Source organism: Myotis myotis, unplaced genomic scaffold (assembly GCF_014108235.1).
Source record: "Myotis myotis isolate mMyoMyo1 unplaced genomic scaffold, mMyoMyo1.p scaffold_m19_p_3, whole genome shotgun sequence".
NCBI lineage: Eukaryota > Metazoa > Chordata > Mammalia > Chiroptera > Vespertilionidae > Myotis > Myotis myotis.
In genome coordinates this window covers 24,066,828-24,090,368 of record NW_023416335.1, presented here as the reverse complement: position 1 = coordinate 24,090,368, position 23,541 = coordinate 24,066,828, and the positions used below count along the sequence as shown (strand labels likewise).

Below are 23,541 nucleotides of genomic sequence, written 5' to 3'. Positions count from 1 at the left end.
CATCTTTTAAAAATATATATATATTGATTTCAGAGAGGAAGGGAGAGGGAAAGAGAGGCAGAAACATCAATGATGAGAGAGAACCATTGACTGGCTGCTTTCTGCATGCCCCACACTGGGGATCGAGCCCGCAACCCTGGCCTGTGCCCTGACCAGGAATCTTACCGTGACCTCCTGGATCATAAGTGGATGCTCAACTACTGAGCCGTGCCAGTTGGGAAATTACTCTTATATCTTAGTTTTGGAAAGTGCCTTCAAATATTATTGTATTTGATCTATTCAACAACTTTGAGAACAAGGTAGATGTTATTGTCCACCTTTTGTGGCTTAAAAAATACAAACGGAAGTCCAGACGTTGCTGAAGGGCTTGCATGCATTGCACGGCCAGTCAGAGCGGAACAGAACCGACTCCACGTCTCCAAGTCTCTTGCCAGGCGCCTGTCCTCTTCCTCCACCTGCTGAAGCCGGCAAGCCCAGTGCACAGAGAAAGAAGAGCTCTGCTGCCTCTCCTTTATGAAATGTTGGGGGCTTGTTCTTAAAGCAGGAAGGAGGGAGAGGGAGCCTTGTATTTTCTCACCTAGTTTTCTCAGGGTTCCATAGGCAGCCTACTTGCACCCCAGCATCTGTTAGTGAGAGCACTCCCTGCACAGCCGTTGATCAGAGGCTGATAGAGAAAATAGGGGGTGAGAAAACGAACCATAGACTTGGTTCGTTTGTTTCCTGAAGTTGCCCTCCAGGGTGACACCTGCCCTGCTTGGGGCGGGGGGAGGGTGTCCAGCCCGCCAAGGTCCAGGCCTCATCCCCCCGCCCCCCAGAGGATTAAATGTGAGGCAGGTGCTCACGTCATCTGCTCAGCACCCCTGGAACCATTCTTGTGTTTCAGAACGGCTACACCCCTTTGCACATCGCTGCCAAGCAGAACCAGATGGAGGTGGCCCGCAATCTGCTGCAGTACGGGGCGTCCCCGAATGCAGAATCGGTGCAGGGTGTGACACCCCTTCACCTGGCTGCCCAGGATGGTCATGCAGAGATGGTGGCCCTGCTACTCTCCAGACAAGCCAACGGCAACCTGGGGAACAAGGTAAACAGGGTGCCTTCCGGCTGGCCCTGGGGTCTCAGTCATGGTTTAGTGTTAGCTAATGGACATTATGTCTGAATATCGGGCACCCCCTGGGGCCCAGGTTCTGAATTAGGTGGGGTGTGTGTGTGTACGCGCGCACAATCCTTACAACAGCCCTTTGTAGCTTTTATCTCAGTTTTATAAGTGGGGGAAAAAACCAACAGATTCAGAGAGGTTGCATATTCCCAAGGTTGCCTGACCCCGAGCCTATCTGATGCCAACGCCTTTGCTGACTCCTTTTAGATAGATGGGTTCAAGAATCAGCAAAAAGGTCAATAATAAAATCCACAATACACATTCCCAAACATAGGCCAGTATTGCATTCAGGAATGTATTTAGTAATTTGGTACTAACTATTCTTTTTCAGTAGGGAGGATATGCTTTTAAATGCCAATCTATGCATGAAAATAGGAGTTCTCAATCCAGGGATTACTAGCATATGAGTCTGAAACCTTTCAAATGTGTATACAACATTTTGGGAGGATGGGCCTATGAGCATTCTTCTGGATAAAGTCTTCATGTTTTCCTTGGCCTCTCCAAGGGATGCATGACCCGAGAAAGACTAAGAGTCACTTCTTTTTAAAAATAGTTTTATTGAACTCTAATTCACATCCTGTAAAATTCACCCTTTTGAATTGTACTCTTCAGTGGCTTTTGGTATAGTTGTAGAATTAGGCAGCCATCACCACCATCTAATTTAAGAACATTGTTATCACCCCAAAAGGAAACCTCATACCCATTAGCTGTCATCACTTCCCATGTCTACCAAACCCCCCAGTCCCTGGCACATCTGTCACTATGAACTTGGCCTATTTGGGACCTTTCATACAAAATACAGGCTACTTCTTTAGATGATAAATAAACATAATATAGCTTCAGAAAAGCATGCGTTTCCTGACATTTTTGGGGAGTGTGCACAAATCAAACGAGATCTCTGGTGTATGACTCTCCTCATGAGAAAGCTCTGATGAGAAATCCAAGAATACGGTGTTTTTAGTCCCAGCAAGAGAGCCTCTATCCTTTCCACAGTGCAACACTGGCTGTGATCTGATCACACACTACATTTAAATGGCACATCGTGCTTTTCAGTGTGTTTTCATCTTTCTCAAGTGATCTTTAGTTTGCTCTTGAAATAGATCAGTGCTAATCCATATCTTCTAGATAAGGAAATGAAAGGCTCTGAAGTTCATCTTGAATCTTGGGAATAGGGAATGTTACAATTGGAAAGTACATAAAGCTCATCTGGTTCAGAGGTCGGCAAACTGGGACCTATTGGCCTAATCCGGCCCGCCACTTGTTTGTGCTAATAAAGTTTTATTGGAACACACATGCCCCACTTGTTTATGTGTCAGCCATCCCTGCTTTCTCACTGTAACTGGCAGGGGGGTGGGGGGGGGCGTAGTTGCAAGAGAGATACAAGCCGAAAATATTGACCATCTGGCCCTTAACAGAAAATGTTGCTGACCTCTGACTGACTTTAACCACCTCGTGTTTTAGAGAAGGATACGAAGGCTCAGAGCTGGAAGAGCTTTGCTGGTCGGTGGCCGCAGAGCCAGGTTCAGCTCCCAGGCCTCCGCTCTTCCATTGTGGCCTGAAACTCTTTACTGGCTACAAGATGATGCAATTCTTTTTCTTTCCAGAGCGGACTCACCCCCCTCCACCTGGTGGCACAAGAAGGCCACGTTTCAGTGGCAGACATGCTGATCAAACATGGTGTCATGGTGGACGCCCCCACCCGGGTAAGGCTCTCCTCCCCGCCCTGCGTGCGCCCATCGCACTGCCCAGTGCCTGCCTCCCTCACGCTTCAGAACTGACTCCTCCTCGGAGCTTAGAAACGCCAAGGACGCAGCGACATATTCTTCTCTGCCCCTCCCTAGGGGTGGCAGTGGAGTTTAAAGACACCAATCCTCATTGCCTCACTTTCCAGTTGGGAATTTTGAAGTTTGCTAGACCTTTGAGCCTCTATAGTGAGAAACTGAGAGGAACGTTTAATCATGATTCCAAGACCCGTCTTATTGGTACATGAGCCGGGTGTCAAAACGCCAGGCTTCCCAAGATTCACTAGACAATTCAGCCTTTTATTCCAGAGTTCAGTCGAATGCAGCTCAGCTTTTGTGGACCTTTCTGTGTGCAAGATGCTCTGTGAAGCGACTGAGGATAACGGTGCACAGCCCGGGCGGTGAATCTGCCTCGAGGCATCTGTGGCTTAGTGTGGGCGTGACTGTCAGAGGCCAGAAGGGACAGCCTAACGTGATTTCCCGAGTAAGAAAGGCCCCAGAGAGCCACTCAAAGCACCAAGGAGGAGAGGGTTTCCATTTGGTAGAAGAAGGAGGCTTCGCTAAAGAAGTGGCATTCTATTCCTTTTTGTCACAAAGCAGCTGTGTTAAAGAAGGGACAGTGTGACACCCCTCCAACCCCACCCCACCCCACCCCCGAAGTTGACTGGAACACCAGTCAACAACATGACATGAGGTCTTCCCTGAGAAAAATCTGGAAACTCTATTTTATCCCCAGTTGTTTACAGCCTCAACAGAAATCTGCTTGAAAACCAAGGATGTTCTGGATTTCTGAGGCTTCTTTTGTGGGCCCAGTTTAGTCTTTTGGGGCCCTGGCCTGAGAGAACCTATTCTGTGGATTAGGACCTGGTAGGTCCCTAAGCCATATCATTACTCGGGGTTCAGCATAGGGTCTGTGTCGACATGGTGTCTGAAATCTGGCCCCGGCCCTCCAGGGACACTTAGACTACAGGGCTCAGAGGGCCTTGGCTTGTCGGATCTTGGAGGGAGCACCAAAATATTCAGCAGAACAGAGTCCTTGAAAATAAGCTCCTTTGTAGCCAAAATGCAAATGAATAAATACCCAAAGCCCACTCATTTCAAACAGTGACCAGTTCCTATAAAACCCATTACACTGCAGCTCAGCGACGTGGACAGCCTTTGGGGGAATTTGCAATGGGATTTCCCACCTTTCTAGTGCGAATATATCTGCTCTTATCCAAGTCACAGTGATCTCCATGCCACCAACTGTACTCACCTGAGCCCCTTCCCAGCAAAGGGCCTGATGGCTGACCCCCTCAGCAGAACCTCTCTCGGCTTCTACAACACGGGTCTTCTGCTTTCCTCCCCTCTCCTGGCAGGCCCCTCCCTCACAGTCCTCTTCTCTGGTCTCCCTCCGTGTTGCCTCAGCACATGGGCCCCCTGTTTCTCTCTCTGCGTGTATCCTGGGTGACCTCGCTCCTCTCCCAGGCTTTAACTCCTCATAGGTGTCTCCTCGCCTAGAACTCTTCACCGGGCCCCAGCAGTGCTCCGGCTGCCTGCTACAATCTCCCCTCAGCTCCCTCCTGGCACCTCAGACTTCACTTGTCTGACACTGAGCCCTGTTCCCTCCCAGGCCAACGGTACCTGACTGGCCATGGCCGTACAGCTTATGCCTCATTGCAGCTGTCAGCCTTCCAAAGCGTTTCCCTATCCGCATTCTCTCTCTCTCTCTCTCTCTCTCTCTCCTCACCCAAAGATATGTTTTCACTGTGGGGTATTTTTTTTTTAATAGAGAGAGGAAAGAGAGGGAGAGAGAGAGAGAGAGAGAGAGAGAGAGAGAGAGAGAGAGAGGCATCGATGTGAGAAACATTGATTGGTTGCCTTGTTGTATACGTCCCGAACAGGGACTGGACACAACATTTTGGTGTACGGGATGACACTCCACCCAACAGAGCCACAGGCCAGGGCCATGCTCTCTTTTCATCAGCTCTGTTGTGAGGATTTTATTAATGCACAGCTTATAGAGGCTCTTGGTATGCCCTGAAGCCCTGCTGGTCACCCGTTCTCATCTCTTGCTTTTCAGATGGGTTACACCCCCCTCCACGTGGCCAGTCATTATGGAAACATCAAGATGGTGAAGTTCCTGCTACAGCACCAGGCAGACGTCAATGCCAAGACCAAGGTAGAGGACGTCTGAGACCTGCCTCCTATATTGACCCTTCCTAAGTGCCAAATTAGTACGCAGCCGTAGTGACTCTGGGCTCCCTCGGGGCTCTGCCACAATTCTGAGCTGTGACCCTGGAGGAGGAAATGGGGAAAATGCATGTTCATGTTGCACATGGAAGACGGATAGACGCTGTGGTGTGTGGGCAGGTCTTTCTCTCAGAGCTCGCTAATCCTGCCAAAATGTCTACCTCGCCTTACAGCTAGGATACAGCCCCTTGCACCAGGCGGCCCAACAGGGACACACAGACATCGTGACACTGCTTCTCAAAAATGGTGCTTCCCCAAACGAGGTCAGCTCGGTGAGTGCCCACCCGGTTCCTGATTTCGGACAAACTGGTCCTGGACGGCGCTGTGAGCCTTAACCACAGGGTCTCGGTCTATCCTTACTGCGTGTCTGGGGCCTGGACGGGCTGCTGTACCAAAAGTCGTAGCTGCCTGGGTCCCCCCAGGCCAGGGCGTGCTGTGGTTAGATTCTCCTTCTGGTGAACTGAGGTTATCTTTTCAAGCACCATTTACCCTCCCCCCTTTAGTTTTGCTTAAATGCAGTTGTTGAAACTCTCTCTAAAATATGTGAAGCTGCTTTCAGTATGGTACAGTGAACAACACCAAACGCCCTGCGTGGCTCATGACATGGCAGGGCCTCAGGGCCGTCCTTAGCAATGTCGGTGATCGTTGTTGAGTGTGACCTTCCTCGCCTGACTATGCACGGGTTGTGCTAGGTCATCTCTAAGGCTGCTTACAGCTCAGAGAGTGTGCGGACTTTTGATGATGGATGTGGTTGCTGAGAGCCTAACTGTGGAACGGGCTGAATCTGTGGGGGCCCGGGACACATCCTAGAACTAGAGAACTTAAAAGAAAAAAAAGCCTCAATATCAGTTTATTCTCGCTTCGATCTTTCTCTTAAAATGAGTGTAGAGAATACACCCCTCCCCTACTTCTGGTAATTTGTGGTTTCTGATTGGCCTGAGGGAGTTCGTTGAAGTATATGGATGACTTTAACCATCTTATTGCTCAGTTACTGACACCCAAAGAACCGGTGTTCAGAGCAGTGAACAGCACTGCCCTGTGGCCTCATCTTCCTGGCGCCTTCCTGTCTCATTTCTCCCCAGTTGGCTCCCTCATGGAAGTGTTTGACTTGTCCTGGCAAAATTTCCCTGCTCGTGTGTCAAGGTTCTTGCACTCATCACTATAGAGTTAAAGTATCCCTGCCCTCCTCTCTCCCATACCTGGCTAACGTCTGGCACACGTCTGGACTCACAAATGTGCAGGGGTCCGAGGTGCAGTCTGTCCACCTAGAACCCTCATAGCGGTTAGAATGTGAGCTGTCCTCCCAGACGCCATTCCCTTGTCTGACCGCGCCCTCTCTCTGCTGTTTTCCCCAGAATGGAACCACGCCCCTGGCAATAGCCAAGCGCTTGGGCTACATCTCTGTAACAGACGTGCTCAAGGTTGTCACAGATGAACCCAGCGTCGTGGTATGTCTGCTTCTTTGCATCCTCCACCCCAAGCACACAGCCTGACTGGGTGCCCCTATGGGTGACCCTCAGAGCTGGCCCTCTTCTGGTAGAAAGAACCAAGCCTAAAGGTGGGAGGGTCTTCTCCGTCCGATGGAGTTGCGCTGCCACCTAGTGGTAGGAGGAATTGGGGGCTGACCTAAAGGGGCAGCAGTAAGACGGGCCTGGGGCAGAGGCCATGGGAAGCGGGTGTGTCATGTTTATCTCCCCTGTGATTCCTGTCAGACTTCGGCTTCCAGGCTGACAGCCTCTTAGCTCTGATTTCTTTTTCATTTGGGACAAAGCTCCTTTCCCCCCTCCTTCCTGTCTCCATGGTCATAACCAGGTAATTGCTGTCTGTGTTCTATTTGGGTTGAATTCTCTGCTTTTTCTCATTTTAGTTAGTCAGTGACAAGCACCGGATGAGTTTCCCTGAGACAGTAGATGAGATCCTGGATGTTTCTGAAGATGAAGGTAAAGTCTGGGAATTGACATAAGTCGGGGTACAGGCGGGGGACACGTGGGCTCTGAGCACTCCCCGAGTGCTTCCTGGCCCACTCAGGGGTCCCTATAGCACAGCACAGCACCTCGGGCCTGAACTGAAACCAGAGAGAAACTGCTTTTCAAAGATGTTCTCTGCCCTCAGAAATACTTCATTAATGTAATTTTTTAGAAGGAAAATCTACATCTTGGAGATTAAAATACAACATCCCATGACGCTTCATAAATATGGTTTGCATATATTATGCACAGACTATGATTCTACTCAGATCAATTATCAGAGCTGTGAAGAACTGCCATAAAGTTCTGCCTGGTGCTTTCCTTGAGCAAACAACAAGCTGTTTACTTTAAAATCTGTATGAATCTGTTGAATAAGCTGCCCTTCTGACCTCCTCAGGGGTCAGACAGTTTGGGGGTATATCCATTTCCAACTTCTGTGAACCAGGTGCTTGTAGGAAAAAACCCCTTGGATGTCAGTAGTTGGACTGGACTGGGTTATCCCTCTGGCCCTTGAATGAATAACTTTGCAACTAGATGATTAAAGCTGTGCTCGTGTCCCCTGTGGTGATATGCCTCTCGCTTTAACTGACTGCAATCCTGTCCTTTCTTAAACTTGGCTCTTCTTTGCTTTCCAGGAACCGCTCATATATCTATAATGGGTATGAAATACTTTCTGTTCCCTGTGGTCCTTTCTCACAGTGCATTTCACCCCAAGCAATCCAAGCTCTCACTAATCCATTCCTGCTTTCCACCCCTCTCTGGCGGTTAACACTCCAGAGCCGGGAGCTTTGACTAAAACAGGAAATGTACACCCATAAGATCCATGCCCTGGTGGGGAGCTCCCGCCTGCCCATCTCTGTGTCTGTGCCCATGCCACTGTGTTTGTGATCATAACTGCATGAGCTGTTGTTGTATTTCATTCTGTCAGCTCCGGATCACAGAGTCAGGACACTCACTGCTAAGGGACAGCAGATGACACTGCAAGGAAAGAGAAACAGAGAGGCAGCCTGTTTTAGGCATAGTGTGCACCTGTGGTGACAGGTTTAGGAGGTAGTGAGGCTCCGCCTGCCATGGTTACAAGAACCCCTCAGCCCTTCAGAACGAACGGGTGCAGTTCCGTGGCAGCTTGTGCTTCTGTGGTGTGTGGAGTGGAAAAGAACAGAAGCAGCCCTTTCTCTCGTGTCACTGCACACTCTACAAGGGCTCTTTGGAAATGGAATTTGCCAAGCCAAAAAAAAAAAAAAAAGTTCTTTCTGGTTGTATTTTTATTTTTTCTTCTACAAAGGCTGGTACAGACTAAGATGCTAGGAGCTTCTGCCCTGCTCTGGGTACCAGGGCTGGAGGAACAGGGCTGGTCGAAGACGTTGCTAATGGTCCCCTTCGAGCATCTGAGCCTTCCTCCACTCCTTGGCACTGAGGACCAGGCAGAGCACTTGTTTAAAAGAAAGAGGAAGTCTCCATTCCGTCACTCACTTAAACTTGTGTGGTTTCAGGAGAAGAACTCATCGGCTCCAGGGCGGAGAGGCAGGACTCCAGGGACGTAGATGAAGAGAAGGAGCTGCTGGATTTTGTGCCGAAGCTGGATCAAGTGTAAGAAGTGCCCACCCCATGGATGGCCGAGGTCCTGCCCTGGATCTCAGAGCAGAGAAAGTCACTGGAAGGCCAGCCCCTGGGTGTGCCCCTGACAGGGATATAGTTGCTGGTCGGTTGGACTGTGGGTCCAGCACCTTAGGATAAATTAACTCTGTAGCTTGAGCATCAAGTGGGGACATGGAGGCCTCCCTTACAGCATATTGGCCGGGAGTATCTTCCCTCCTCTTCCGGTACCTCTGCCTCCCAAATTTCTTCCTCCCTCATTCACAGTCTCATATGCACACCCCTTCTCCCTCTCACACACTCTGAGTGTCTCACCCAGAAAAATCCATTGAGAAAATTCATGTTAGAAACTGGTGCCTGAGCTCTAACACTGACCACATCCTTCCACACATTAGGGAAAACCCACAGAGAGACTGTCTCTGCCCTGAACATATTTCTCACTCCTCCCTGTGACGCTGGGAGCTACTCTGCTGTGGGCACATTAGCACCCGGGGATTTTCTACAAATAAATCTAGAAGAGACCACTGTGTGGAAACACTGAGCCCTCAGCGTTTTCTGGACAGACAGACGTGTGCCAGCGTAGTCCCATGGCTTATACAAAGCAGGACAGTGGGACAAGCAGGAAGTGAAACAACAAGGATATGTAATCAATTTGTATTTTTTGAACATCACTTAGAAAGAAGTACAAGACTTGGCCCCTGGCCATAAAGAAACTACAGATTTATTTGGTAGGATCAACACACAACCAGAGGTCATATAGCAATGCAGAATAAGGTGTGGAGGCCAGAGCGAGGGTTCTATCAGCAAGGGCTCTGAGGCTAAGAACTGGGCTGATAAGAGTAGGGAGGATCCCTGGAGGAGGTGGGCCCTTCTGTGAGGTTGTGAGGGACAGTGGGGCTCCGGGGAAAGGCTTTGAGGCGAAGGGAGGGAGCTGGTCAGTGGTGGAGGCTGAGTTGTATTGCATGTGCAAATGGGGGGGGGGCGGGCGGGTGGGTCCAGGCTGTGGTGAGGGAGCAGACTGGGTAGTTATTATGGGGTACAGAGGTGTTTCACTTAGGCCTCCCATAGAAGAAGGGGGACCGCTTGGAAGGATTGTCTCTGATTTTCCAATTGTCTTGGTGCACAGGGTGGAATCTCCAGCCATCCCGAGGATTCCCTGTGTCACACCTGAGACAGTGGTGATCAGATCTGAAGAGCCAGAGCAGGTAAGAAGCATCCTTTCTCTTGTTTTCCATTTTGTGGCGAGCAGAGACCCCCGGGACAATGATTGCTTCCAGATGACCTGGAGTACAAGAGGAGCTAACAGTTGAAACACGTGTAGCATTTACCGAGCCCTCAGATGCGAGATTCTACTGCTCCTCGTAGCCCCTGGGGTGTCAGTGTTCTCATTATCCCAGACGTGACTGACATGGCGTCTCGCAGAGCCCACGGGCGTGGGAAACACCGTGATGCTGGTTCAGTCATGAGCAAGGCTAAGAACCGACACCAGAAGTTCAGCTCAAAGGCCCATGTTCTCACGGCCCCGACCCCGGTGCACGCATGCGCTCTCTGCAGCCATGGGGCAGCAGGTCTCGGTGCTGGAGAGCTAGCCCGAGGCTGCACCTGCCCCTACAGCGAAGTTTCAGGCACATCACAGGACCCTGCGCTCCTCTTCTTTCACATCAGTGAAAAGGGAGCAGTTTCTGCCTCACCTTCCTTAAGGGATTATTGGGAGCTTAAAATACCAATAGGAATAGAAGAGGGTGTCAGAAAGATTGTTCCCACTGGGATATTACTCATTGCAGTACCCTACGGTGTGGCTCCCCCGGATGGCATCTGAATTTGTCTCCAACAAGGGTCGGAGGGTTTAAAACAATTTCATTTCCCCTTGGTTACTTTTATGCCATTGGCACTCCCCCCCCCCCGCAGAACAAGGGGTTTTTCTAGCCTAAAAAGAAAGCAGTGTGGCGTTTGAGGTTGGAAATGACAGCCTGAGGCCTGATAACTGAGCCAGAGCATGTCTGTGTCCCACAAAACCTGGTCTCTTCCACTGCCCCTGACGGGGCGGGGCGGGGGCGGGGGGCGGTGTCTGAGTGCAGCAGCCATAGCCCTGGCCCCAAGTGGCTGTGAAGCTGTCCAGCCAGCCATTCTAGGCTGGATGTATTGTGGTGGCGGATATTGGTGTCACTCATTGGGTGGCATTTGGGGGACATGGCCAGATACGGCCCTGGTCCTGCTGGGGCACACTCCCTGGGTGCTGCCCAAATCAGCAAAAGCAGCTGGGTGGAGCTGTGTCCTGCTATTCCTTGACCAACCCATTCTCTACGACTCCTCAAATCAGCAGGTGTTACTGGAGTCCTACTGTGTGCCCTGCATAAGGCCGGATGGCAGACTAGGAGACCCAGACCTGCCTCGTAGGAGCTGATGGTCCAACCGGCATGGGTGGACTCAGCTACATGAAACCATTTAGCACAAATTGAGGGAAGCGTAAATATCCAGGTGCTCAACAGTGTGGCGTGAGTTCTTCCAGATCAGAGCCAAAGGGAAAGATTGATGGAGGAGGCGAGACATCAGAAGTGAAGAGTGAAGGAGAGGGACAAGGGCGTCTGCATCTGTGGGAAAGCATGAGCAGAGCAGAGGAGAATAGGCCTGGAGGGGATGGAGACAGGTCCAGGCCCTGATGGCTTTCAGGAGTCCTTGTGTGCGGCAGCCCCATGTCCTGTAGTTGCAGCATTGCTGTGAGGCAGGCTCTGTCCCATTTGTAGATGAGATAACAGGAAGCCGCCCGTCCGTCACCCCCACCCCCAACACACACACACACACACACACACACACACACAAGGGCAATGGTCCATTCCAGTCACCTCGTGTACCTCAGGTGCCTACAGGACAAGGAGCTCACCCAGAGCTAAAGAACGAGTAGGCGATGGTACAGGGTCTGTTGCCAACTCTAGTGTGAAAACCAAGCCACCTCAAGCAGAGGGTTCAGGCTGGGGTGTAGCTGGAGAACAGGGGGGTAGGTCAGCAGTGGGCGCAGGACCTAAAATTGAAGCCAGACTGGAGGGAGGACCTGCTCCGTCTGTTCCGAGACTCCGTCCCAGGGTCGTGAGCCGAGGAGTGGCCATGCTTCCTTTGACTCTAGGCGCGCCTTGCACCCACAGGTTCAGCAGTGAGCCGGTGGAGGCACTTCCTCCGCTGGTCTCCATGGTTACTGGCGAGGAGGTGCTCCTGAGCCTCCCCAGCCGGGCTCAGCATCGGCGGTCCCGCGACCAGGACCTGGGAGGGGCTAAGACAGTTGTCCTTCTTCTCCTCCTCAGGCATCTAAAGAGTATGATGAAGACTCACTCATCCCCAGCAGCCCGGCCACAGAGACCTCAGACAACATCAGCCCGGTGGCCAGCCCCGTGCACACAGGGTGAGTGGCCCCTGCGCGGGACTGGACCCCCACGCTCCCTGTCTCAGAGGGAGCACGTGGATACCCAACACGGATCTGCCTGTGCCCTAGGTTTCTGGTGAGCTTCATGGTGGACGCCCGGGGAGGCTCCATGAGAGGGAGTCGGCACAACGGCCTGCGGGTGGTGATCCCGCCTCGGACGTGTGCGGCACCCACTCGCATCACCTGCCGCCTGGTCAAGCCGCAGAAGCTGAGCACGCCGCCCCCGCTGGCCGAGGAGGAGGGCCTGGCCAGCAGGATCATCGCGCTGGGGCCCACGGGGGCTCAGTTCTTGAGGTGCGAGGCCTCTCTGCGCAGGGTGTCCCTGCCCTGTCCCTGCCCTGTGGGTCCATCGCGGCCACCTCGGCAGCAACCACAGAGCCATCCGCCACAGGGCAGAGAGTGGACGAGCCTGGTGCCCCCATCAGGGGGCTGTCCTGACAGGAACAGTACCCCGAGCCCCCCGCCCCCCACCGCCCCCTTTAACTGCCTGTTCCTGGTACTCGAAGGAGTCCACAGCCCGGGTCGAGCTCAATAGTCTCCAACCCCGTATGACACTAGAGAAGGGACAGGAAGACAGAGCTACTTTGGGGACCCCCCTCCCCACCAGGGTTTAATTATTTCAGCTTCAAAATGGTCTTATTGGACTAAGACAGCTTTACAGCCTCACCCCATGGCCGGCAAGATCAATGGGCTTCGAAGCCCATTCATTCCTCACCTCGTCTGCGGCAGGCAGGCGGGGCTTCTGCCGGAGCTTTGTTATTCTTCAGGCCCCACAGCTGGCGGCTGGCAGCAGCTGGCGCGTGGGGACAGGTCTTGCCCAGGAGGCCCTGCCTTCTCATCTCTGTCCACTCCCTGTCTCCACCCCAAGCTCACATCCACCACTTGTAAAGCAGCCTGCAGAGGCCTCTGTGCTGATTCCCCTTCAAGTGTAGTCCCGAAAGCCTCCATCATGATCGCTGTGCTAGCAGGAAGCCGGGGCCCCGAGAGGCGCTGTGCAGAGATGCCAGGCGGGCTCCAGGGCAGAGCTGTTTGCCTGGTGGTGACCGACAGGGGCCATGGGGTGGCTCAGGAACCTGAGGCAGGTCTGCTCCACAGTCGGGACCTGCCCACAGGACCCCTTCTCCCTCCAGGCAGGAACCAGCTGCCCCACACCCCCCTCTTCCCTCCCTTGGCCGCAAGGCGCGCGCCCCCGAGTCCTCACACCTCCCCACCATGTGCTCTGTGCCCGCAGCCCTGTGATTGTGGAGATCCCCCACTTCGCCTCCCATGGCCGCGGGGATCGCGAGCTCGTGGTGCTGCGGAGTGAAAACGGCTCCGTGTGGAAGGAACACAAGAGCCGCTACGGAGAAAGCTACCTGGATCAGATCCTCAACGGAATGGACGAAGGTAACTGAGCCCCAAGGCCCCAGAGCAGGCGCCCTTCTTCTGGAAGATGGCATTTGAGGCTGGACTTTGGGGGTGAGCTGTTGGCCGCCTGGAGTTTGAAGAGCCCTGAGAGACTGCAGAGGGCCCGTTTAGTGCAGTTCCGGGTCCCTAGGGCAGTGGTTGGCAAACTGCGGCTCGCGAGCCACGTGTGGCTCTTTGGCCCCTTGAGGGTGGCTCTTCCACAAAATACCACGTGTGGGCGAGCACATACAGTGCGATTGAAACTTCGTGGCCCATGCGCAGAAGTCGGTATTTTGTGGAAGAGCCACACTCAAAGGGCCAAAGAGCCGCATGTGGCTCACGAGCCACAGTTTGCCGACCACTACCCTAGGGCATCTGAGTGAGCACCTGACCCCTATGTGCCACCTGCATCTCCTTCTGCTGGACCTTCTGGATGCAGGGATTTCTCCCTCCCGCAGTTCAGCCTCCCCCCATCCCAGACCCCCCACTGGGTGGAGGCCTGCTCCCGGAGAGAGCAGTGCTGAGGGGGCTCTGGGACATGGTGGGGCTGAGCCTGGGCTCAGCATGCCGGGGCTAAGGGCACCATGCCCTGTGGTTCCAGAACTGGGGAGTCTGGAGGAGCTGGAGAAGAAGCGGGTTTGCCGCATCATCACCACGGACTTTCCCTTGTACTTCGTGATCATGTCCCGGCTCTGCCAGGACTACGACACCATCGGCCCTGAAGGGGGCTCTCTGAAGAGCAAGCTGGTGCCCCTGGTGCAGGCGACCTTCCCAGAAAACGCCGTCACCAAGAGAGTGAAGCTGGCTCTGCAGGTGACGTGGCCTCCTCCTCACCCGATGGGGCGCCCCCTGCCCCGCCCCTACCGCACCCAGACAGAGTTCATGAAAGGTAGAAAGTGTTCAAGGCCCTCGGGAAGACAACCCTCACCCCCACACTTTTGTCCAGGGCCTGAAAGTTTCATTATAGATTTGACCTTAAAGCTCAAAAGACAGTTGGGTGGGTGGGATCAGGCAGCAGCTCCCTGTGAAGTTGCTGAATGTCCCGGATAAGGCATTAACCCACGTGGCCTCCTGGAGGGTACCATCCCGGCAATGAGGAGCCGCAGGGAAATGGCGAGAAAGGGTTCAGAAAGGAGAGCTAAGCAGTGACATCTGCCCTGGGCAGTCCTGGGTCCCACCTTTCCACTCCGTATAGATAGCCCACCTTCCCCTTGGGGACTGTGCTGTTTCCTGTCCACGAGCCCCTCTGAGGCTCTGGGGCTGAGTGTCCCCTGTTCGGCCCTTCGCAGGCCCAGCCTGTTCCAGATGAGCTTGTCACCAAACTCCTGGGCAACCAGGCCACGTTCAGCCCCATTGTCACCGTGGAGCCCAGGCGCCGGAAATTTCACCGGCCCATCGGGCTGCGGATCCCACTCCCTCCTTCGTGGACGGACAACCCACGGGACAGCGGGGAGGGAGACACCACCAGCCTGCGCCTGCTCTGCAGCGTCATTGGTGAGAGGTGACCCCTGGCTTCTGGCCTGTCTCCTGTCTTCCTTCCAGCCACTCCAGGGGGAGACAGGAGAAGGCAAAGATAGCCGTCGTCTCGCATTTTATTGGCTTGACCTAGTGAGGTGCTCTCCAAAGGGATGGAGGGGTGATGCCTCTGAGTAGAGTCCACACCTTCTGTGGAAGCACCCCTGGCTGCTCTGGGAAGGGGGCTGTGGGTCGCTAGGAGGAGCGGGAGGAGAGTATGGGAGAACAGGTGTGCTCAGGGTGCCTGTCTCTGCCCTGCACACCGGCCTCCCTGCTTTGGCAAGCTCTGTGTCTGTGTCCTGAAGACTGTCCCCCAGCCCATTCTCTGGTCCTGTTGTAGGAGGAACAGACCAAGCCCAGTGGGAAGATATAACAGGAACAACCAAGCTTGTGTATGCCAACGAGTGTGCCACCTTCACCACCAACGTCTCTGCCAGGTGAGACGTGTCCCAGCCCAGGGGACTTCTGGGCCCTGCATGGAGGGGTCAGCGCTGCCCCTGCCGGTGGCCACCCTCATGCCCCCACCTGCCCATCCCAGCCTTGAACCTCAGTGTCCTCCACATCGAACCCTGCAGGGACCCCCGGAGGGCCAGAGAGGCCATGGCATGGCTTGCAGGTCGCTCCTGTCTGGGTGGCAATGAAGCTCTCCATCGGGCATTTAGGAACGTGCTTATACTTAGCCCTCTCTTTTCAGGTTTTGGCTGTCGGACTGTCCTCGGACGGCTGAGGCCGTGAACTTCGCCACCCTGCTGTACAAGGAGCTTACCGCGGTGCCCTACATGGCCAAGTTTGTCATTTTTGCCAAGATGAATGACCCCCGAGAAGGGCGGCTGCGCTGCTACTGTATGACGGACGATAAGGTGGACAAGACCCTCGAGCATCACGAGAACTTCGTTGAGGTGGCCCGGAGCAGGGACATAGAGGTAAGCACCGCACCCCTTTGTCACTGGCCACTCGAGGGCCGGCTCACTTTCCACGGTGAGACGGGAAATCCTTTCTCGGTGATGGGGGTCGGCTTCCTGCGCTGTCTCTTTTTTTAAAATATATTTTGATCGATTTCAGAGAGGAAGCGGGGGAGAGAGAGAGAGAGAGAGAAACGTCAATGATGAGAATCATTGATCAGCTGCCTCCTGCACGCCCCCTACTGGGGGTCAAGCCCACAACCCAGGCATGTGCCCTTGACCGGAATTGAACCCGGGACCCTTTAGTCCACTGGCCGACGCTCTATCCATTGAGCCAAACCTGGTAGGACCTGGGCTGTTTCTTTGATGCCCCTCTTGAGAAGCACCTGAAGGTGAGGAACGTCATTGTTGGCCCAGTGATTTGTGATGATGAGAGCTGACATTTGTTAAAGTCCTTAGGTACCAGCTAATAGTAAAAGTGCTTGACTAGCATAATCTCACCTGGTTCTCAAAACTGTGTGTACTTTTATCCCCAATTTACAGATGAGGAGACTGAGGCTGAGAGAGGTTAAGTAACCTATCTAAGGTCACATAACTAAGAAAACAGTCGGGAAAGGATTTGTCCAAGTAGACTGACCCCAGAGCCCACACTCTGACCTGCTGTGCTAGGGTTTTGGTAGCGTCCAGATGAGGAAGCAGGGGAGAGGGCATGACAGATGATGACTGGATTGGAACCTGCCACTGGCCCCAGGATATTGGCTCATGTTAAGATGTGTGATAAGCCAGGACCTTCCCAATAGTCTGGTCTTGAAGTTTGTGCTGAGCCTTTGTGGGTGGCTGACGGCTTAGAAGAAAGAACTAACTAGACAAAGCATTTATTCTGTTTGGGCCTCAATTTCCTCAACTGCCCAATGGGGTCAATTGAAAGCAGTATATACACAGTAGGGGCCCTTATGTTAGGGGTGAGATTAAAATGTTGCTGGGCCCGAGCCGGTTTGGCTCAGTGGATAGAATGTCAGCCTCGGACTGAGGGTCCTGGGTTCGATTCCAGTCAAGGGCACATACCTCAGTTTGCAGGCTCGATCCCCAGCCCTGGTGGGCAGCAACCAATCAATGTGTCTCTCTCATATCAGAGTTTCTCTCTTTCTGTCTTTCCCTCTCCCCTCCATGCTCTCTAAGAAATAAATGGGGCTGGTGAGGATTAACAAAAAAACAAACAAAACTTGCATGGTCCTTCTAGCACTTTGCATACACTAAACATTTTGGACGGGTGTGAAAAACGGTTTGTTTTTTCAGAAGTCATTTTGTGATATCCTCGTGGGGTTCTAGGGCACCCTGACAGCAATCCTGGTCAGCCACACAGGGATACATGAAGGTCCCTGCTTGCAGTAAAACCTTTTCCAGTAAGAAAGCATAACCTGGAAATATAACCTTTTCCCAAACCAACAGTGGTTTCCCAGAGCAGACCTGCACCTGGTGCTATAGGAGGGGTGTGTCTTGAGGGAGGAATGGCCAGAGCTGAAGGCAGGACAGCACATCTGGGTGCTTCTACGTGACAGATGGATTGCTTTCCCTTCCCTGCAGGTGCTGGAAGGGACGCCCCTGTTCGCAGAACTCTCTGGGAACCTGGTGCCCGTCAAAAAAGCTGCCCAGCAGCGGAGTTTCCAGTTCCAGTCATTCCGGGAGAACCGTCTGGCCATTCCTGTAAAGGTGCCGACCTCGCTTCCGAGTCTAGAAAGTTGGGGAGGCAGAAGTCTCTCGGCCAACCTCGTGGCCTGTGGAGCGCCCCCTGAGTCCCCTCTGTGTGATTGGATTTAGGTGAGGGACAGCAGCCGAGAACCAGGAGGGTCCTTGTCGTTCCTGCGCAAGGCGATGAAGTACGAGGACACACAGCACATCCTCTGCCACTTGAACATCACCATGCCCCCCTGCACCAAGGTGAGCTGCCCCTGAGGAGGGTCCTGGGCCAGAGGTGGGGGACGGTCCCTGAGGAGGTCGTAGGTCGACCACTTCCAAAGGGCTTCCCCCTGTTGAAAAGCTGCCTGTGAATTCCCTGAGGCTCGGGGAGGCTCAGGAAGGCTCTTCAGTCTCCTCTGACATTTGGCTGTGGCCTGGCAGGGACAGCAGGCCTGGCCCTTTCTGCAAAGCTCAGGAACAAAACATCCGTGTCAGGTGGCAATCTGCGTGTTCACCCTAGGGACTATGTCCCTTCGAGGAGGTTCGAAGGGACCTGAAAAGCATCTACCTGGCACCCCTTGCTTGAGGCCTCTGAGGCTTAGAACTGGGCATTGAGTTGCTCAAGGTCACCCAGCCATTTGATAGCTTTTTTTGAGCCTCTTTTTCAGGTGCTTCCGCAGGGAGGCAGGCCCTCAGAGAAGGGACCCCTGGTGTCTCAGTCAGTGCAAACACCCAGGTTTTTGAGCTCAGCAAAGGCATCTTGACCCAGTATGGCCATTTGTTGATATCCGTAGGGGTGTCCGTGTCAGCACTTATCACAGGGACTTGGGAGTGATCATATGTCTCCATGTTTTTGCTGGTGTTGTTTTAATAATCAGCCTTCCCTGCCAAAATAGAAAAGCAGCAAGGTTACACTCATGCATCTGTGGCTCAAATTCTCCTTCCTGTCTGGGGACCAGGGGGAGCCAACTTCTCTTTCAAAATAGAATTCCTGCATCCTTGAGCAAGCATCGGGGTGCTTTTCCACGGCGTTAGGCCTCGGACCAGTGTCACAAGTGGGTCTTTTGAGCAGAAAGGAATCCAGAAAACCTCTCTTTTTTTAGTTCATACCCCAGCTTCACCATATTAGCTGAGTGAACTTGCACAAGTTATTCAGCCTGTCAGTGCCTCAGTTTCCTCATCGATGACATGGTCATTGTGAGGATTACACAGGGCCTGGAACATGATAAGGGCCTCGCGGGTTTGTAATTATTGCTATTATTTTTTAAATATATATATATTTTTATTGAATTTTTAAAGAGAAAGGAAGGGAGAGGGAAAGAGAGGTAGAAACATCAATGAGAAACTTTATTGATCAGCTGCCTCCTGCGCGTCCCCTACTGGGAATCGAGCCCACAACCCAGGCATGTGCCCTGACAGGGAATCAAACTGGTGACCTCTTGGTTCCTGGGTTGACGTTCAATAACTGAGCCACATCAGCCAGGCATTATTACTATTATTAATATTATTATCACTAGAGGCTCAATGCACGAAATTCGTGCAAGAGTAGGCCTTTCTTTCCCCGGCTGCTGGCACTGGCTTCCCTCTGTCACCTGGGACCTGGGCTTCCCTCACAGCCCTGGCTTTGTCCAGAAGGTCGTCCAGAAGGATGTCTAGTCTAATTAGCATATTACACTTTTATTATTATAGATTACTATCATCATTATTAAATTATGTGCAGATTAGCAACACCCTCTCACCCCCACACTTCTACTCTTTGTGTTCAGGCTCCAAAGAAGTTGGAGTCTTACTGTTCTCTACCCCACAGCTTATAGGCTCGAATCCCCTTCTCCAAGAAGGGGGAGAGCCTGAAACCCACAGCACCCTTTCCTTGTCGTCCTTCTGCAGGGGGGCGGAGCTGATGACAGGAGACGGACTCTGACACCGCTGGCCCTGAGATACAGCATTCTCAGCGAATCCACACTGGGTATACACCTCCCTGGCATGCTATGTGCCCGCTACCTTTTCCAAGGAGGTTGTGAGTGAGCCCACTCCTCTCACGCTCACAGCAGCTCCCTGTTGATATGACTGACGCAGCAGGTGTCAGGTTGATGTGTTATAAACACAGCAGGTGGAGCCTTTGGCTTGGGTCTCCTCCTGACTCTTCCAGGGTTCTCAATTAACCTGGTGCTCACTGAGCTTCACCCCGGACATGGGCACCCACCTGAGGTCATTTACTCACCCCTGTCGATTCTGTGTCCCGCCAAGGCTACTCAATGAAATCCCATGCTTCTCCCCAGGCTTTCTCAGCGGGACAGACCGAGCAGACATGAAGATGGCCATTATATCCGAACACCTGGGTCTCAGCTGGGCAGGTGAGCCAGGGAGTTTGAGGTAGAAAAAGCACTTTGCCTGTGTATACCTCCCCCTAGTGAGCACCTGACGAAAGCATTTCTAGACCTCTTTTTACCATCCATTGTGTTGTGATTGTCTTAGGTAGGTCTGTTGCCCAAGCAACACCTTTGGGGCCAATAGAAAGGCAGGCGCTCCCTCTCTCTCTCCCATTTCTATCTGGATTTCCTCTGTAAGAGAGAATCAACGTTTGACATTACAAGAGGCCTTAGAATTGATCTAGTTCACCTCATTTTACAGATGGGAAAACAGAGATCCCACTAAATAGAGTGACTTTAAATATGTAGCTAGTTAGGGACGGAGCCCAGAAAACCCAGCAAATAACAAACACTCGAGCAAAAGATAGGTCACCTGGCGGCCTGTCCACCGCCCCCTACACACTTCTCATTGCCTTTCCTTGCAGGCTGGTGTTGCTGAGGGGAAAGGGGAATTAAAGGCTAAATCTCAACATTTTTTCATTTACAATCTCTGGCAGTCGCTGAAATCTACCCCATGTCTTGTCAACAATAAGGGTGGGTCACATTTGAAGTGAAGAGTGGGCAAAATAAAGTGAAAGCTCGAAACGTGCTTTACACAGTCATAGGCCCGATAACTGAATTCTCCCCCATCTTTTGGTGAGATTTTATATGAATAGGCCTCCTCAGTCTCCCTGCAGGAGGGCTTCAGACAAACTCAGAAACCTAAGCAAGAACTTGCTGAAGGGCAGTGTGACCAAGGTTCACAACAGGAATTCAGAGACTTCATTCTTTAAGCCAAAAAAAAAAGAAAAAGAAAAAGAATACTGCTGATTCTCAAAAGGCGTGTGTGTGTGTGTGTGTGTGTGTGTGTGTGTGTGACAGGCACCTTCTGATTCTCACTGTAATTTTCCCCCTGGTCTTTCTCATCTTGAAATTAGACTCTGATGCTGTTCTCCTTCTAAAGCACCTGTGAGACGTAACAATAAAAATAATGGGAGGGAGAATAGACGAACATTCTGTGTTATTGCCTGGCTTTTAGATGGGAACTTGTATTTTCATTTAAAATGTAAATAATGCCTTTCCCTGAAGAAATGTAACTACAGGAATGCATTGCCATTCTAATTGCTTCCTGGTGGAATGTAAGTGGCCTCCTGGTGCCATACAGACAGCCTTGGAGTGGGCGTCCGCAGGCTCGGCCCCACTCCTGGCTCTGCACCAGCTCTGTGACCTTGGATAAGTTGCTCACCTTTCTAAGAGGCTGCCTGGTCATCTTAGATTTCACTTGGTATTTCTCAGTAAGAAGGAATATCCAATCCAAAGGTGCTTGGGCGCTGGAGCCCAGCTCCGGCGTGGCTCACACCGGGTCTTGTTCTTTGCTTGCAGAGCTGGCCCGGGAGCTGCAGTTCAGCGTGGAAGACATCAACAGGATCCGTGTAGAAAACCCCAACTCGCTGTTGGAGCAGAGCGCAGCCTTGTTGAACCTCTGGGTCATCCGTGAAGGCACAAACGCCAAGAGTCAGTACCATTAAGCTGAGGACGCCTCTCTTTCCAAAGCCTGTGCCAGGACCTAGTCTTCTCCACCGTAGTTCTGCTTTCAGAATCCATGTTTCATGTTAGCCTTCGGATCCGATCTGTTTTGCACTCTGTCCCTCTCACACACACACACCTCTCAGGCTCACTGGGTCTTCTGGGCAATCTGCCAGAAGAGGAAACCAGAGAACCTTGGCCTCCAGCTTGCCCCCGTCCTCACAGTCAATCACAGTTGCACCAGGACCCCTAGGTAGCAGCACACGTGTAGGGTATGTGACTTCCTGTTGAATTTCTCAAACAAATGAGGACCGTCCTCTTGGGACAGAGCACGGGTGAGCGAAGCCTGTCCTCCTTCTCCTCCCAGAAGCCTCTTTTCCTCCAACCTGGGGGAAGATTTGTCTCACTCTTTTCAGCTCCTCCTCAACCAAATTCCCGTAGTCAAAACCACTAAGAGGAAATGGAGTGTTTCCATTTGCATCTCAAGTCCACTGGCCCTGAGATACAGCATTCTCAGCGAATCCTCAGGACCAAGCATTTTAACTATTCTCACGCTCCTTCTCTCGTAGTTTTCTTCTTAAATGACAGTAGTCTTTCCAGGCTTTGAAATTGGCCACTATTAGGGACTGGACTAGATCTATTAAAGGACAAGGACATCTTCTCCACAGAGGCAGTTGGCTTTGATTCTGACCAAAGAGGAATGCCTCCATATTCTGAAATAATAAACCACCTCCCCCCATCTCCCGTTTCCCTCTCCCGGTGTTCAGAGCCCCGAGGCATTCTGCACTGCCCGGCACCCATCAGAATTCCCTCGCAAGCCCTTCTTTCCTTCTCCCCGACAGTGGAGAACCTGTACGCCGCCCTGCGGAACATTGACCGGAGCGAGATCGTGAACATGTTGGAAGGCTCTGGCAGACAAAGCCGCAATCTGAAACCGGACCGGCGGCACACGGAGCGGGACTACTCCTCCTCGCCCTCCCAGATGAATGGTGAGTGTCCCCTGTGAGGAGGTGGGGCTGGGCCAAGCCGGCCTCCCAGCCTCCAGCCAGAGACTCTTCATGAAACCATCTCCCCCGTGGGTGGGAGGTCTGTCTCCACAACTCCCTCCCCAGGGTGGTGAGGAAAAGGTGAGCAAGAGAGACAGGCCACGCTACCCCAGCAACAGGCTGCCAGGGGGACCTGGGGTCCTAGTGGAAGAGTTTGGGGCAGCTGCTAGACTCCTGCCCCTACAGGTCGCACGTCCTCTGTGCAGCTCTGCACCAGGCCCGGGCGCTCTCTGGGCATCCGTGTCCCCATGTGTAAAACAGTCAGTAGCTGAGGAGCAAAGGGCATGGAGCTGCTGGCCCAGGCTCTGGTGTGGGTTAGCTGGGTGCTACTTTAAAAGTCCTATTTATTGCAGCCCCCCCTGTGAGGCTAAGCAAGTTACTTTTCTTTGAGTCCAATGTCTCCTTTTCTCTCTCTCCCTTTTTCCTCACCCCGCCTATTCCCCCTCACTCTTTGTGATGTGGTTCAGCATGCACAGGAGCCCCCAATGTGACCAGGCCCCTGGGGGGGTGACCTTTGCCCTCAGCACTCCCACTGCTGTCTCTTGAGGACCACTTTCCTTTCAGCAGCTGTGGAAGGAGCCAGCGCATGAAGGAGCGGGCCAGAGACTCCCACTCCCGGCCCTACAGCTGCCCTCCTCTAGCCGTTGGGCACAGAGGCAGAGCAGAGACCTGCTCTGTGGTGGGAGCAGCGGGCTGGGTTCTAGTCCCTCTCCCCTCCTGACTCCAGGTGCGGCTGTCATCGTCTCTTCTTTAAAATCAGCAATTGGGTTAGATCCCTCAGATTCCTTACAGACCCTGAAAAACAATGTTTAATTTTGTGAACTATCGTCCTCTGGTGCCTAATATCACCCTGGACAGCTGCATGGCGCTGTTCCTGCTCCCCAAGCTCCTAGGTTAATGCTAGTCCCCAGCTATTCACACGTGTGCTCCTGTGCGGGCACCTGTGGCGCTGGGCATGGTCCTGAGTGGGTAAGTTCTAGGCTGGTCTGGGCACAGGGCCTCCTGCCAGGTGGAGTTGGCTCAGGCCGAGCT

General features: G+C 52.8%; 1 protein-coding gene across 8 annotated transcripts in view; it reads left to right on the top strand.

Moving 5' to 3' along the window:
- ANK1 (ankyrin 1) overlaps positions 1 to 23,541 on the top strand; it is a 135,347-nt gene that overhangs the window by 79,812 nt on the left and 31,994 nt on the right. For all 8 annotated transcript variants that reach the window (XR_004965727.1, XM_036297062.1, XM_036297061.1 and 5 more), the window contains 21 exons: positions 884 to 1,081; positions 2,761 to 2,859; positions 4,961 to 5,059; positions 5,304 to 5,402; positions 6,486 to 6,578; positions 6,998 to 7,070; positions 8,591 to 8,687; positions 9,820 to 9,898; positions 11,990 to 12,087; positions 12,178 to 12,402; positions 13,340 to 13,494; positions 14,096 to 14,307; positions 14,784 to 14,988; positions 15,350 to 15,446; positions 15,704 to 15,932; positions 17,496 to 17,621; positions 17,730 to 17,849; positions 19,476 to 19,554; positions 19,868 to 19,942; positions 21,320 to 21,451; positions 22,306 to 22,452. Coding sequence is in view for 7 of the 8 variants with exons in the window: in XM_036297062.1 (XP_036152955.1) it covers positions 884 to 1,081; positions 2,761 to 2,859; positions 4,961 to 5,059; positions 5,304 to 5,402; positions 6,486 to 6,578; positions 6,998 to 7,070; positions 8,591 to 8,687; positions 9,820 to 9,898; positions 11,990 to 12,087; positions 12,178 to 12,402; positions 13,340 to 13,494; positions 14,096 to 14,307; positions 14,784 to 14,988; positions 15,350 to 15,446; positions 15,704 to 15,932; positions 17,496 to 17,621; positions 17,730 to 17,849; positions 19,476 to 19,554; positions 19,868 to 19,942; positions 21,320 to 21,451; positions 22,306 to 22,452 (2,737 nt within the window). In the remaining variant the exon portion in view is untranslated. The remainder of the gene's footprint in view (positions 1 to 883; positions 1,082 to 2,760; positions 2,860 to 4,960; positions 5,060 to 5,303; positions 5,403 to 6,485; positions 6,579 to 6,997; positions 7,071 to 8,590; positions 8,688 to 9,819; positions 9,899 to 11,989; positions 12,088 to 12,177; positions 12,403 to 13,339; positions 13,495 to 14,095; positions 14,308 to 14,783; positions 14,989 to 15,349; positions 15,447 to 15,703; positions 15,933 to 17,495; positions 17,622 to 17,729; positions 17,850 to 19,475; positions 19,555 to 19,867; positions 19,943 to 21,319; positions 21,452 to 22,305; positions 22,453 to 23,541) is intronic.